General features: G+C 65.9%; 1 protein-coding gene across 1 annotated transcript in view; it reads right to left on the bottom strand.

Annotated features, from left to right (window-relative positions):
* CSPG4 (chondroitin sulfate proteoglycan 4) overlaps positions 1 to 15,113 on the bottom strand; it is a 33,186-nt gene continuing 18,073 nt past the window's right edge. The window contains exons 3-10 of the mRNA XM_041743595.1: positions 10,565 to 14,104; positions 9,033 to 9,515; positions 8,508 to 8,684; positions 6,801 to 6,999; positions 6,589 to 6,723; positions 6,298 to 6,464; positions 2,858 to 3,041; positions 1 to 2,701 (exon numbers count right to left, since the gene is read on the bottom strand). Coding sequence (XP_041599529.1) covers positions 912 to 2,701; positions 2,858 to 3,041; positions 6,298 to 6,464; positions 6,589 to 6,723; positions 6,801 to 6,999; positions 8,508 to 8,684; positions 9,033 to 9,515; positions 10,565 to 14,104 — 6,675 coding nt within the window. The 3' untranslated portion in view covers positions 1 to 911. The remainder of the gene's footprint in view (positions 2,702 to 2,857; positions 3,042 to 6,297; positions 6,465 to 6,588; positions 6,724 to 6,800; positions 7,000 to 8,507; positions 8,685 to 9,032; positions 9,516 to 10,564; positions 14,105 to 15,113) is intronic.

The raw sequence follows: 15,113 nt of genomic DNA, 5'->3' as shown, positions 1-15,113 counted from the left end.
TCCAGAACCTCCACAGCACCATTTATCCAAGCCTCATGGAGTTGAGTGCGCCCAACTGCTTGCACCCCGTCCTCGGGGGAGCGCAGGCATTACAGTGGCCTCTGGCCTGGCCCCAGTATGGCCACAGACCCACGGGGCCTCCCGAGCCCTCAGCCTGTCAAGGTGGGGCTCTGGGTATGAAGCGGCCTCAGACCTTCCTCCATCCCACACTCTCAGGGGCTCCATGGGTCTGGGCTAGCTCGACACTGTGTTAAATAGCTTCCCGGCAGTCCCCCTTAAATAAACCCAGCCCCAGAGCAACCCACCCCGTTTTGCACCCTGAATATATTATTCTACTGGCTTATGTCTCCTAGAGAGGGGAGGGGCTCCCTCCTCCTGCCCTCTGCTCCAGGGAATACCATCTCCCTAAAAAACCAGGGGAAAAAGTTTTCCCGTCAACTCTGGGACAGAAACAAAGGGAGGCCTGGCCTGGCGTGGGAAAGCCGGGAGTCCCCGTCTGTCCCCCCACCCCCACCCCCCGCCCTGTCCTCTCCTTGCCCTCTCGGCAGCCCAGGTCAGCTGTGACTTACCGAAGATCACAGGCCCAGGATCCAGAGTCCTGACATATCTAGGAGGTCACCCTGGTTTTGACAGCTCAACCTGGCTCCTGGGCAGGGGGACGGACTCCAGGCCCTGACCTCGGCCCCCTCACAATTCTCCAGGCGTGGGGAAGGCTGGGGAGACCCTGGCTCTTGCCGCTGCCTGGTGCCGGGCCCCTGGGACTGCCTCACGGCGCCGCCCGCCCCGGACGTCCCCGGGTGTCTCTGGCTCTGGGGGATGCTCAGCGGCCCCGGGGGGCCCGGGAGCGATGGGGCCGGGGCCCGAGTGAGCCTATCCCTGGCCTGATCCGCATCTGGGCCCGGGGCCAGGCCTCACACCCAGTACTGGCCGTTTTTGAGGGTGGGGTTGGGTGTCCGACAGTACTGCAGCAGCTCTGGGTCAGGCTGGCCGCCCGGCGGGGGCCCCTGGCCAGGCACGGCCGTGAGCGGGATGGCGTGGCCCGGCTCCACCTTGCGGAAGGTCTCGGTGTCGCCCGCCAGGCCGTTGCGGGGCTTGGCGGTCAGCACCTGGACGTCGTGCTTGCCCGTCTTGTTCCGCTTGCGCAGGTAGAAGAGCAGCGGCAGGAGCAGGGCCAGGAGCAGGAGCACCAGGCACACGGGGATGATGATGCTGAACATGTTGGCCTCCAGGAGGCCCAGGAAGCCGCCGCTGGCTGCGGTGGGCCCGGGGCTGGGGCCTGGCGCGCCCGGCTGGCCCGTGGCCGCGGCGCCGCTGTCGGGCCCCCCGGCTTCCTCGGGGAGGCTGAGCAGGGCCACGCCGTAGGGTCGCGCGGCGTCGTAGGGCTCGGTGTGGAAGTCCAGGGAGGCCACGGCCGGGGGGACGCCGGGCGCCCACAGCTCCAGCGTGAGGCTGTCGCCCGTGGGGCCGGGCGCGCGGCCCAGCTGCAGCCCCAGCCTCCCGCCCTCCAGGTCCCGCTGCGTGAACTGCTCCACGGGCTCCGGCCCCGCGCGGGCCACGCGCACCAGGCGGCCCAGCCGGGGCCCGGCCAGCAGGCGGAAGCGCGGCTCCCCGCCCGTGCGGTTGGCCAGCTCGGCGGCGTCCAGCACGGCCGCGTCCAGGCGCAGGGTGGCGCCCTGCGGCCACGGCCCCCGCGGCCCGACCCGCAGCAGCGCCGCGACCGTGACGTCCACCGTGGCCGTGGCGTTGGCGCCCCGCGCGTGGGCCAGGACGGCGAAGCGGTCGCGCGGGGAGGTCAGGTCGGTGAAGGCGAACTCCACGTCGCCGCGGTCCACCTGCCGCTGGCTGAAGGCGCCGGCCGGCCTGCCGGCCACCAGGAGCTGCCCGAAGCGCGGCGCCCGGGTCACGCGGTAGGCGGCCTCGGGCTCGGCGCGGTCCGACACGACGCGCAGCTGCTGCGGCCCGAGCGCGCCGCGCCCCAGCGCCTGCGGCACCTCCAGGGGCGCGCGCAGCTGCACCTCGATGGCGGCGGGCAGCACGTCCACGGCCAGCGCCACGGGCACGCGCGGGCTGGCGCCGGCCCACGCGCTCAGCTGCAGCACGCCCGCCACGCTGCTGCCGTTGGCCACGAAGGCCAGGCGGCCCGCGTCCACGTCGGCCTGCGAGAAGCGGCGCACCGGGCCCGCGCCCGCGCCCGCGAGGCTCAGGAAGCCGCCGGGGGCCGCGCGCCGCACCTCGTACTGCACGTCGGCGGGCGCGGCGCCCGGGAGCTGCACGCGGAGCTGCGCGCGGGACACGGGCGCGCGGGAGCCGCGGGGCAGGCGCAGCGGCTCGGCCGCCGCGGCCCCCACGCGCACGGCGAAGGCCTCGGCGGGGAGCGCGGGGAGCGCGGGGAGCGCGCCCGGCCCGGCGCCCGCGGGGCCCTGCAGCTGCGCGCGGAAGCCGAAGCCGTCGGGCTGCGCGCCCCCGCCGCCGTGCGCGTAGGCCAGGCGCCCCGCCGCCAGCTCCGACTGCAGGAAGTGCGGCCGGCCCGCGTGCAGCGCCCGCCCCGCCAGCAGCAGCCGGCCCCGCGCCGGGAACCGCGTCACCTGGAACAGCACGTCGTGCCGGGCGCGCAGCGCGGCGGGGACGCGGGCCAGCAGGTTGGAGGCGTCCAGGGCCGCGCTGGTGATGTCCGCCTGCTGGCCCTCGGCCACCCAGAGACCTGCGGGGGGACGCGGGCCGTCGGACCGGGCGCCCCGGAGGACAGGGGTCCTGTCCCCTCTCCAGCGCGCCCCTGGGGACTGACCGTGCCCGCGCCCGCGCCCGCGCCCGCGTCCCCGCCCTCACCCGCCGCTGTGCGGCCCATCCCGCTGCTCACCCTCGTTCCTCCAGAGGCGGCTGGGGCGCTGCGGGCAGGCGGCCTCGAAGGACACGGCCACCTCCAGGGTGGCGGCCACGTCGGGGGCGGGGGGCGAGGACAGCCGGAGCTCCAGGGCGTCGTGGACCTCCCAGAAGGGCTCAGCAGGCATCTTGTGCTCATACACAACATCCCCCGCGTATACCTGCGGGGACACGGGGGCGCATTTTTAAAAATTAATTAATTTATTTATCATAGACAGAGAGAGAGAGGCAGAGACACAGGCAGAGGGCGAAGCAGGCTCCTTGCAGGTAGCCTGACGTGGGATTCGATCCGGGGACTCCAGGATCGCGCCCTGGGCCAAGGCAGGCGCCAAACCGCTGCACCACCCAGGGATCCCGGGGGTGCATTTTTAAAGGAGAGGCAGGTTCCGCGCGTGGCGCCCACAGGTCCCCGGTGTCCAGCCTCACTCTCCGCTCTCCGGCCTATACCTGGCTCTGGGTCCCTAACCCCAGCCTGCCCTCACCAGCCTGCTGGGTCACCACTAGCAGTGAGGAGGCTGGCTCTGCAGCCAGGTGCCTTGTCACCTCTGGGCCCTGCAACCTCAGGCAAACCACCTGGCCTCTCTGAGCCCCTAGGGAAAGCGATGCCCTATGGGCGAGGGTCTCCACAGCTGGTCCTTCCCGTTTTGCCTGTCTCCCGCCCTGAAGACACCAGTTTTACCATCGCCCTTCTTTCTTCTATGGTGACGATTTCCCCACAAAAGGGAACATTGCCATCATGACTCAGCCATGCTGTTCTCTCTTCCATCTTTTTTTCTTTTAAAGATTAATTTTTTTTTCAATTTTTTGAGAAAGAGAGAGCGTATGCACAAGAGCACGGGCACATGCAGGGGAGAGGGGGAGAGGGAGAGAGCAACCACGGTGCCCAAGATGGGCTCCATCCTAGGACCCTGGGATCAGGACCTGCACTGAAACCAAGACCCGGATGCTTGACCAACTGCACCACCCAGGCGCCCCCTCTCTTCCATCTTAACGACTTGTGACTTTGCTTTTTCCACCAATGTTGTCATGCCTCCCCCCATTTTGCTCTCCTTTACAGCAAAACTCCAAAAAGAATAGTCTGTGATCTCCCCCATGCTGTCCCGAGTGCACTCTGTCCAGGATTTTGGTGGGTCCGTGGGCCTTGCGTTACTCTCCTGCTTGGCAGCGTCTGGCATCATCGTGCCTTCCTTCCTCTAACAGCCACTGGCTCCCAGCGCGTCCCACCCTCATGGTTCCTCCTGCCTCTGTTGGCGACCCCCCCTTCTCCCCAACGTCTACACCTTGGCCTTTAGAGTCCTCTCTACCTACGGGCACATTCCCCGTGTTCCTCCTTCAGCCACATGCCCCCCAGGTCAGCTCTGTGGATAACCCCTGTCAACCTCCACCGCGGAATGCTCTCTCCCAGGTTCCAGACTCACGTGTCTGCTTCCCGGCAGCTGCGTGGGGATATCCAAGGGACTTCTCCAAGCCAGCCTGCACCACGCAGGCTCCTGACCCGTGCGCCTCTCCTAGTCTTCCCAGTTCACGGGATGGCTGCCCTGTTCTTCCAGTGGCTCAGTCCCAAACCCCTGGAGTCATGCCTGACTCCTCCCTCTCTTACACACCATCACTTCTGGCCTAGATTATCGCCACAGCCTCCTGTGTCCCAGCGTGGGCCCCGCTCCCTCCCCCTGCGGTTTTTGTTTTTGTTTTTTTGTTTTTAATTTATTTGACAGAGAGAGAGAGTAAGCGCAAGCACACAAGCAGGGGGAGGGGCAGAGGGAGAAGCAGGCAGCCTGATGTGGGGCTCCACCCCAGGACCCCATCCCGTGAACTGGGAAGACTGGGATCATGACCTGAGCTGAAGGCAGATGCTTAACTGACTGGGCCACCCAGGCGCCCCCCGCCCCCCATGGTTGTTCTTAACACAGAAGCCAGTGCGAGCCTTTTAAGATGTGAGATTACTGTTCTTCCTCAGAGAGTACAGTGGCTCCTCATTTGACCGCAAAGATCCCACTCTGACCCTTTGCCCCTGCCACCTCACCTCCTAACCATCCTGCCACACTTGCTGTTCTCCGGGGCTCTTTGCACGCTACACACCTAGGGCTCTTCCTCACTTCCATAAAGAAGTACGCTCCTGGACAGCCTGGGGGGCTCAGCGGTTGAGCACCCGCCTTCATCCCAGGTCGTGACCCCGGGGTCCCGGGATCCAGTCCCGAGTAGGGCTCCCTGCAGGGAGCCTGCTTCTCCCTCTGCCTGTGTCTCTGCCTCTCTCTCTGTGTCTCATGAATAAATAAATAAAATCTTAAAAAAAAAAAAGTATGCTCCCTTCCCCCTGCTAATCCAAATGTGTCCTCTTTGCTTATCTTTTGTTTTCCCCTTTTAGGAGAGGGGGATCTATTGCTTCGAAGAAAAACAGGGCTTGCACAATACTAAGACGGAAACTGGGGTCGCAGCGTGTGGGAGGCTCTAGGACCGCAGGGTAGTGAGGAACTGGAGGGCAGTGCCCCATCTAAGGGGGAGCCACCCACACATTAATGGGGGATCACCAGCTAATAGGGGATCACCATCCTTCTAATGAGGGAGCAGAACCTGGGGGAAAGGGGAGGTTGCTCCTCAGCTGATTGCTGTAGGAGGGAACAGAGCCTTTTAAGAAACTGGAGATCAGGTTTTTGCGTGTGTGTGTGTGTGTGTGTGTGTGTGTGTGTGAACTCCTCCAAAGGTTATATGTTGACCATTAATTTTAAAAGACTAAATGTCTTGTGCAGGCCAAATACAACACATCTGTGGGCCAGATGTGACCCACAAGGACTGTCAGCTGTAACCTCTGGCCCAGGCTGAAGGGTGGCAGGAAGGAAGTGGAGACAGACCCCCAGGAGTGGGGTGGGAGGATGGACGCCCGGGGGGGGGGGGGGAAGTGTCTTGGGGTGAGCCAAGTCACAGGCAGGACGAGGAGGGGTCTCTGAGCTCCAGGAGCAAGCATGCCCTGGTGAGAGAAAGCCTGGACTAGTAGTTAGCAGCCGGAATCCTGGTTTTGCCTCTTACTGGCCACATGCTCTGGACAGTCGCCTGACCTCCGTAAGCCTCAGTTTCCTTATCTGCAAAACGGGACACCCGATCCCTGCCCCACCCAACTCAATACTGCAGGACAGTGGTGCTGTCGAGACACTACCCAGTCCTGCCCTGTCCCCTGCCCCCAAGCCAGGACAAAGTCTCTGCCACGAAGCCATTTCCCAGCTTCCCTGGGTGGCACTGCCAGCCTGGCCCCCTGGTGGCCACTCCCTTTCATCCCATCTTGTTGGGGTGCACGGAAAGCTCCGTGGGTGGGGGGAGGAACCCCGAAGGCCTGGTCCTGTCCCCTCCCCCTCCTGGGAATCCGATGACAGTGGCTCCCAGGATGCAGGGAGTCTAGTGGCGGCTGTAGAGGCGGGGCCCTACCTCAGCTTGCGTGAAGTTCACCAGGGCCTCCCCGGTGCCGCCCTGCTGGGCGCGGAGCAGGCGGCCCAGCCGGGGGCCCTGCACCACCCGGTAGAGCAGGTGCTGCGGATCGGTGCCGGCGCTGGAGCTGGCTCTCAGGCTCTGGCTGCTGAGCGGCTGGACCGACCCTGTGAGACACATCAGGACCCCGCTGGCCTCGGACTGGGAGGCAGGGCGAGGCTGTGCGCCTGCGGGGGCAGCGTGACTGGCCGGGCCCCGAGCCCACAAGGCAAGCGCGCCGGGCAGACCCACCTGGGCACACGGTCAGCGTCCGGCTGCCCTCCAGGGAGAGGAGCAGCTGCTTCTGGGCCGTCACGCGGAAGAAGTGTCCAGGGGAAGCGTGCTCGCCGTCGGACAGGCTGAAGCGGAAGCCTCCGTCCAGGGCTCCTGAGGATGGGCGTAGAGTGGGTCTCGCTGGACCCCGCGGGTCCCCGTCCGCAGGCGCCCCAGCCGGTGGTACCCACCTCTGTGTAAGAACAGCACGAGCCCGTCGTCCAGCTGGGCCTGCGTGAAGCTGTGCACCTCGGTGCCTGGCGCCGCCCGCAGCACCACCTGCCCATTGCTGGGCCGCTCGATGGTGTAGACCAGGTCCTCTGGGCCCGAGTCGCTGTCTGCACCCCTTAGGGCCTCCGGAGGGAAGGGCACGGTGGCCCCCTCCCACATCTGGGGACACAGGCCCGTGAGGGTTCCGTCCCCACCGAGCGGAGCACTCCCACTGGCTCAGCTCAGGCCTTGGGCGGTCACTGAGGCCCGCATCCTCCTGGGCTCCCCCTCCCAAGGGCCCCTCCAGCCCAGTGACCTTCCCCTGCCACCCCGGGCCCAGGCTTCCTTTTCTCCGCCCTGAACCTGCTTGTCCTGCGAGGCCAGCCCCCGGCTCTTCCCTCACCAGGCTTTCCCCCCCGCAGAGCCCCCAGCCCCGACCCACGGCAGCGCCGCGACCATCTGGCCCTGCCTCCTGGGCACGTGGGTCTGGGGACGGGCTGGGCACACTACAGGAATGGTGAGGCTCGCGTCCCCAAGACGCTGATTAAACGCACTCTCTTTCCAGGTGAGGGAAGGATGGGAGGCTCGGGGTGGGAAAGGCTGATGCTTGGCCCCTGTCTGTGGCCTGGAAGCAGCACGTGACAAAGGCTCGCATGTTTCCAGCGCGGTCACGAGGCCCACCCAGGTCAGGGAAGGGTGCGGGCTGCCCCACCCCAGGCTCAGAGGGAAGAGGAGCCCCCGTCGGGCCTTCCACCTGCCAGCAGGGCAGGATCCCGTTTCTGGGATCCTGTTACAGGGCCTCAGCTGGGTCAGGACCTTGGGCTGCCTTGGGGAGGGGCTCCCATCCCCAGGAAACGGAGCCCTCTGGGATCCCAGGGACCTTCTCTCAGTCCCAGGCTAGCCCTGGAAGGGGGAGCACGGTGCGGTGCGCAGAGATGGGGCTTCAGTGCGGGCTCCTGCGCAAACGCTGTGGACAGCATCACCTGGTGGCCAAGGGGCAACACAGCAGCACCGGCCTGTGGTTCTGGCAGCCCGGAGCCCGCACCCCCACTGCTCTGCGGGCTGCCCCACCCCTGGACCACTCCCCACAGCCACACCCTCTGCCATCAAAGGTGTCTGGTGCCCATCAGGCCTTGCCCGTCCACCATCTCGTGTGATCTTGGCCATGCCGTGCCCTTTCTGTTCCCCCGTAACTACTTCTGTGACCGTGGAGAAATGCTGTGACCTGCCTGGGCCTCAGCTTTGGCTTCTGCTGAGTGACAGCACCACCATTCTGGGGTGATGTGAGGAGCAGGGGCTCGGGAAGCCAAGCTGTGGCCGTCCCTTGTTGTGGGTGGAAGCGGGGAGCTTAACCACCCTTCATCTGGAGTCCGCCCTTTAAGGCCTGAAAGAACTTTCTTCAGGAGGTCTGGTCCTGAGCCACAGAAAAAGCCTGCAGCTGAGGGTGAGTCCAGGGAAGGCCAGGGCCAAGGATGGCCATTCACGAGACTGCCTGCCGCACTTCTAAGTGTTCAACAACCAAGTCTCACACCTGTGCCCTACTTTCAGTGCCATAGCTCTTCCCCACCACCTAGAGGCATGTGGCACGGTCCCCACTTGGAGAAAGCGACTGGGGCTCATGGGCGGGGAGCTCTGTGCTGGGCCTCTCTTTGGGCGGGAGGTGGGAGGTGATCCCAGGCTGCTCTCACCGTTAGGCCTGTGTTTGCGGTGAGGATGGGCGGTTGGTCATTGACAGGCAGGACGGTGATGGTGAAGGCCACAGGGTGGCTCTGGCGGTCCAGCTCGGAGGCATTAGCCACTAGGGTGAAGCTGTCTGTCAGTGTCTCACTCCCGTCGTGCACATAGCGGATCTGCTGCTGTTCTACCTGTGGGCAGGCCTGAGGCTGAAGGCCAGGCCCTAGCAGGCCTGAGGGCGGTGCGGGCTCGACCCTGGCGCCCCTCGTGCTCTGCCTCTGGGTGTGGGAGGGACGGGCTCCCTCCGCGCTTCCATTCCCGCAGGTGGAGACGGGGACAACCCCTCCTCCCAGGCTGAAGGGCCGCAGGAGGAACGGGAATGGGGCTGTCCTCCGACTGCCTGGAGGGGAAGGAACGGCAGCAGGCACCCAGAGCAGAGGCCTCCCCGACCGCGACCTCCCTGCTTCCTCTGGGTGGACGCCCCCAGCCGTAGAGCCCCCAGCTGCCCCCCGGCCCCCAGCGAGTCCTGAGAGCAGTACCTCTTTCCAGGAGAAAGCGCTGAGGGTCCCTGCTTGAGGGGCCTCCTCTCTCCGCAGGGCCCCGTGCAGGGGCGGCTCGAGGACCCGCAGCTCGAGGCCGGGCAGCTCGGGGAAGTAGGGCCCGGCTACTCGGAGCAGCGGGGGGGCCAGCACGTGGCTGCCGCCCTCGGGGACGCTGAAGTTCTGTGCCTCCAGTGGGATGGTGGCGGGCAGCACCTCCAGCTCCACGCGGACGCCCTCGAGGGGCGCACCCAGGCCTGAGCCCACGTCTAGGGAGAAGGCGTCACTCCAGGCCTCGGGGCGGGAGTGGAGGTACAGGACCCTGCCGGCGTCCACCGCCTCCTGGGAGAAGCTCTGCACGGGGTCCCAGCTGGGCGGCCCGGCCACGGAGGCACCGCGGGACAGCATCACCAGGTAGCCGGCCCGCGGCGGGGTCTTCACCGAGAACACAATTTGGGCGGGCGGCACTGCCTCCTGCGCTGCCTGCGTGACACAGGGTTATGGAGGGAGGCCGCCGGCCCCCAAGCGGCCAGAGCAGGCTCAGCGCCGGGCCCCCCAGCCCCCTGCCCAGGAGGTCCCCGGACACCCCTGCTCACTCAGACACCCAGACGTGCAGCCGGCCGCCCCCCGCCCCCGGCTGCTCACTCATGCACACTCCCCAAGGGGTGTATGCGGTCACACCCCCAGACTCGGTGACACAGATGCACAATTCCTCTACGCACTGATGTGGATACACACACGTAGGCCTCACGGCTGCCGCACCCTGTACCCGCGTGCTCGGCTGCCGCACCCTGTACCCGCGTGCTCGCCCATGCCCACGGGCCGCCCGGCCTCCGCGGGGGCCACTGCTCACCACCAGAGGGCGCTCCGTCCCTTCGGGAGGCAGACTGCACACAGGGCCTGGGGCCCCCACCTGATGGCCCCGCCGCAGGAGGCCACACACCACCCCCAGCTCACATCCCTGATCCTGTGCCTCTGCCTGGAGGGGTGTCCTTTCATCCCCTGCTACTGAAACCCCAGACTCTGCAAGGCCGGACTCCAGTGCCGCCTCCGTCAAGGCCAAGCCTTTCTGATGCCAGACAGGGCCAGCCACCGTCTGCCCCAAATCCAGGCAGCTGGACCCACCAGGGGCTCAGAAATCGGCCGTGTGCCACCGAGTCAGTAGGCCTGGTTGCCCTCTGATTCCTGGATGGTCAGCGGCTCTCTCCAGGTCCTGAGGCCTGGTCCTCAAGGTGCCCAGGAGAATCCCCCAGAGAATGAATTTATTAGAAAACAGATTCTCCGAATCCGTAGCATGCACATGTGTGCACCTGACAGGTGGAGGCCCCCATAACTTTGAGGCAAACTCCCCGGAGACCATCAGGCATGCCACAGGCACGTGTACAGGCACATCCCCAAAGCACGGACATGCACCCAACCCAGGAGTCCCCACCGGTACCCCCCAAACATCCACACGCACAGGGCGTGAAGGCTGGATGGAAGGGGCCCCCTTTCTCTGGCCTATGACTTCCACTCGCCCCTCGGCCTTTTACCTCCAGCTGATCCTTTCTGATCTCAGCTGCCTCCCCCTGGAAGACGTAGATCTTCTTGTTCTGGACCAGATGCAGTGGGGCCAATGGCCCCTCCAAGGCAATGGTCACCTGCAGGGTGGCATCCGTGAGCACAGGCCCTGCCTCCACAGAGAAGGCCAGGGTGTCCTGCGGGCTCAGGCTGCCGTTGTGGCTGTAGAGGACGGCCCCGTCCAGCAGGTCCTGTTGGGAGAAGGCTGTGGCCGGCTGGCCAGCCCGGAGCAGCTGCCCCCAGTGCGGGCCGGCTGTGACACGGTAGCGGACCTCATCCCCACTGCGGATGTCTAGGTTGGTGTCCAGGCGGAGCACGGCTGTGTCGATGGTGCCCTGGCCCCCCTGAGGGACCACGAGGCTGGAGCCATTGGCCACGCGGAGATAGGGCTCGGATGCCTGCACTTCAAGCAGCGCGGTGGCCTGGTGCTGTCCGTCGGACACCTGCAGCTGGATCCAGCCACGGTCGGCCCCGGAGTGCACGAACAGGACGCGCCTCTTCCGGAGGTCCTCCTGGGAGAAGCGGTAGATGGGCCGCGTGGGCTCGTCCGCGGCCACGATGCTGCCAAAGAGAAGGTCCTTGCGGGTCAGCACCAGCTGCGCGTCGGCGAAGCCGGAGTCAGCGTCACTGAAGGCCACGTCCTCTGTCGTCAGCAGCCGCCGCCCGCCCCGGGCCACGTGGAAGACGCGGCTGATGGTCTGCACGGGAGCGTGGTCGTTCACGGGCTGGATGGCCACGCGGAAGACTCCCCGGACCTCCTCCCAGGCCAGGCCGCCGCTGCCCTCACTCTGGCGGGTTGCCACGAAGGGGATGTCGTCTTCCGTGGTCTCGGAGTTGTCATGCTGGTAGACCAGCCGGCCCTGCAGCAGGTCCTCGTTGGTGAAGGACGTCACCGCGGTGGCCTTGTCCTGCGCCCCCCTCCAGACCAGCCGCCCGTGGCGGGGCCGCTCCATGACCTCATAGAGGTAGCTGGCGCTGTTGAGGCTCTTGACAAACAGGTGTTCCGCGGAGAGGACGCCCTCGCCTCCCTCAGGCACAGAGAGGAGGACATTGGTGAGGACGGGGGCGTCGGGGTCACCCCCGATGTGGATGGGGAAGGTGTAGAGCGGGGAGAAATGTGGCGGAGCCATGACGCGGAAACGGAAGGCATCCTCCACGGTCTCCGAGGTGCGCGCCGTGGCCCCGTAGGTCACCCGGCCGGCCTGCAGGTCATCCTGGGTGAAGCCCTGCCCCTCGGACAGCCGGGCGCCCTGCAGCCTGAGGTTACCCTTCCTGGGGGCCTGAACCAGCTCGTAGTGGAAGGTGGTGGGGCTGGGGCCCACCCCCTCCTCCAGAGCGGCCTCCAGGTGCGCGCCGGTGAGCGCCTCCTGCTGTGTGGTGTGGGTGCGCAGGGGCTCGAGCCGCAGCAGCCGCACGGTGGCTCTCTGGATCGTCACCAGGAAGGACAGATTGCTCAGGGTCTCCTGGCCCACCTGAACCTCCAGGGCCACGCGCTCCACGGCGTCCTCCGTGCGGTGCTGCGGGTCAGTGCTCAGGTACCTCACGCGGCCCTGCTCCACGTCCCGCTGCTGGAAGGCCTGCACCGGGCGCCACTCCGCGCCCTCGGCGCCCCCCGCGCCCTGCTTCTGCAGCTCCCCGAACCGCAGGGCCGCGGCAACTCGGAACAGCACGCTCACATCCTGCCCTACCGCGTTGGTCTCCACCGACAGATTGGCGGGCAGCACAGGGGCGGCGGAGCCCTGGGCCAGGCGCAGCCCCGTGTTGTGGCGGACCCGGATGCTGGGCCGGACCGCCACCACCTGCAGCGTGGCCGGAGCGCTGGCCTGCAGCCCGTCGCTGACGCGGAACGTCAGGTCCTGTGCGGGCCCGCTCCGGTGCACGTAGACCAGGCCACCCGCCTCCAGCTCCCGGCAGGAGAACTCAGTGGCTGGCTCCCCGGGCTGCTCCTGGCGCTCCACGGGGAGGCCCGGGGCAGTGCCAAGGAGCTGGAAGGTGAGGCCCTCGCAGGCAGAGTCTGGGTCGTAGGCCTGGAAGACCTCGGGCCCCAGGGGCTTCTGTGTGTGTTCCAGGATCACCATGAGGCTGCCGTGGGGGAAGATGATTTGGGGTGGGTCATTGACCGGGTTTATCTGGATGGGCAGGATGTAAGTCTGGCCCCTCCGGAGGCAGGAGGGCACAGGGCCCCTGGCGGTCACGGACACCTCCAGCATCAGCTGGTCGGAGGTCTCCTCCGAGCCATCGTGGACGAAGCGGGCCTTGCGGTTCACCACGTCCAGGAGGGTGAACATTTTCCGTGCCTGGGCTCCCGGGACGTCCAGCTCGAGCTCCCCGTGGCGGGCCCCACGGCTCACGCTGAATAGCACCTGGGATTTACGCAGCTCGGCCTCGCTCAGGTCCAGCGTGGGCTGCAGGTGCCGCCACTCAAGCCAGGCTGTGCCCCCCTCGGCCACCACCAGCGGGCTGACGGTCAGCAGTTGGGTGAAGTTGGCAAAGACGGGAGGCAGCCCCGGTTCGGGCACACAGGGCTCGGGCAGCTCCACGGCGGACCAGGCCTCCGGTGCCAGGGTGGAGAGAGCTTCATAGGTGCCGTAGGTGTCCTCCTCGTACTCGTCTTCCTCCAGGCTGCAGCCGGCCACCATGCTGCGAGTCAGCGAGGCTTCCCGGAGCCCCTGCCTCTGGCCGTTGATGCTGAGGTCCTCCATGCAGCCCAGGAGGGAGACGTTGAGGGCCCCCGAGGCCAGGCCAAGGCGGTGTTCCTGGAGGTGGCGGGAGGCCTCTGTGTCTAGCCCCCCCAGGAGGAGACTGCCACGGGGTTCCAGGTAGCTGAGGATCCCACGGTTGGAAGTCCGTGTGGGGTACTGGTCCACAGAGATTTCCAGCTGGTGAGCATCCACGTGGACACTGACCTCATGGGGTAGCCCGTCGGCCACGGGCACGCTGTTGTGGAGCAACACGGTGCCCTGGCCCTTCTCCACCACAGCCCGCAGGTGGCCCTCAAATATGTCCACGTAGATGAAATCCCCGTGCCGGCCCCCCGCCTGGAAAGCCAGGGGCGCCTGTCGGCTCCGAGTGGTGAGTATGAACGCCAGGGTGCCCTCCTCCCGAGTGTTCCAGGCAGGGAAGGCAGCCAGCGAGTGGGGCCCAGAGAAGCCCAGAGCCATGCTGTCATCAGCAGAAAACTCTTCAGCGCAGCCCTCGTGCACGTCAGGGGTCAGCGGTCGGAGGAGGTTGCGGCCGTTGACGGTGGCGGTGTGCAGGCAGCCCCTCAGGGGCCGGCTGGCTCCCATCAGGTAGGACAGGCTCAGACTTCCAGTGCCCCCTAGAAAGATCCCATAGGGGACCTCCAGGGGAGCTCCCAGGACGGGGGCTGAGGCGTTCAGCAGCCCATCAACGGACAACGAGGCCTCGCTGTCTGACACAGTCAGCTCCACGGAGTGGACAGCGGAGTCGCTCAGCGGAGTCTCAGCTGGGGTCTGCAGCCTCAGCTCCTCCTGGCCCAGGGTGAGTCTGACCTGGGGAGAGATGGAGGGATGGGAGTGGGGACAGCACTTCAGACGATCTGCTTCTCCTGTAAGAATATAGTTGGTCGGCCACATTGGAGTCCCCAGAGCAGACGTCCTGGGACAAAGGTTTCTCATGCCACCCCTGTCTGCCTCCTGCCACCTTTCTCTCTCTCTCTCTCTGTCTTTTTAAAGATTTATTTATTTATTCATGAGACACACAGAGAGAGAGAGGCAGAGACACAGGCAGAGGGAGAAGCAGGCTCCACACAGGGAGCCCGACGTGGGACTCGATCCTGGGACCCCAGGATCACACCCTGAGCCAAAGGCAGGTGCTCAACCGCTGAGCCACCCCGGGGCCCCTCCTTCCTGCCACCTCTTTACTTATCCCCCAAACATGGGTCCAGATGGGCTCTAGGGTCTCTGATGTGAATCAGAGAAGTGACAGAGCAAGATGCTCTCCTAGGGATTCAGTCTGTATGTTTTACCCTCGCCAGCTTTCCGACGGGACAGGGCCACCAGACAACCACCTTGGCCTCCAGAAGATTCACTCAGGGCATAGAGGGCATCTGGGGTCACCGGGGCAGCCAGGCTCATGGTGGGGAGCCTGATTCCAGATGCTCTGTTTTGAGGGTTAAGTAAAGAAAAGCTCCCTGACCTGGGGTGAGGCATCCGCGGGGAGAGGAGAACTGTTCTGTCTCTAGGACTTTGGCACCAGACCTGGGCCTGGGGTGGCCTTGCCACAACTGGATGGCAGGATGGGTGGAGGCAGAGTATGGGAACTGAAAGAGCAGAGCCCTGGGCACGGCGGCCTTGGGAGCCCAGCTCCCTGGGCTGTGGCATCGCCCTACCTGTCCCTGTCACACCTGTCGGTCGGAAGGGCTCCGGCCCCGGGCTGCACCCGGGCCCCGCTCAACAGTGCCGCCTATTGGCAGAGAGAAGCCATGGCAGCGGCAGGTGGACCCTCGCCCTCAGGCCCGGTCCTCTCCCCACAAGCCCCCAAGTGTGGAAGCAGCCGAAA

This window comes from Vulpes lagopus, chromosome 2 (genome assembly GCF_018345385.1).
Source record: "Vulpes lagopus strain Blue_001 chromosome 2, ASM1834538v1, whole genome shotgun sequence".
NCBI classification, from domain to species: Eukaryota; Metazoa; Chordata; class Mammalia; order Carnivora; family Canidae; genus Vulpes; species Vulpes lagopus.
The sequence above is the reverse complement of the archived record's forward strand: the minus strand, read 5'-3'. Positions and strand labels throughout refer to the sequence as shown.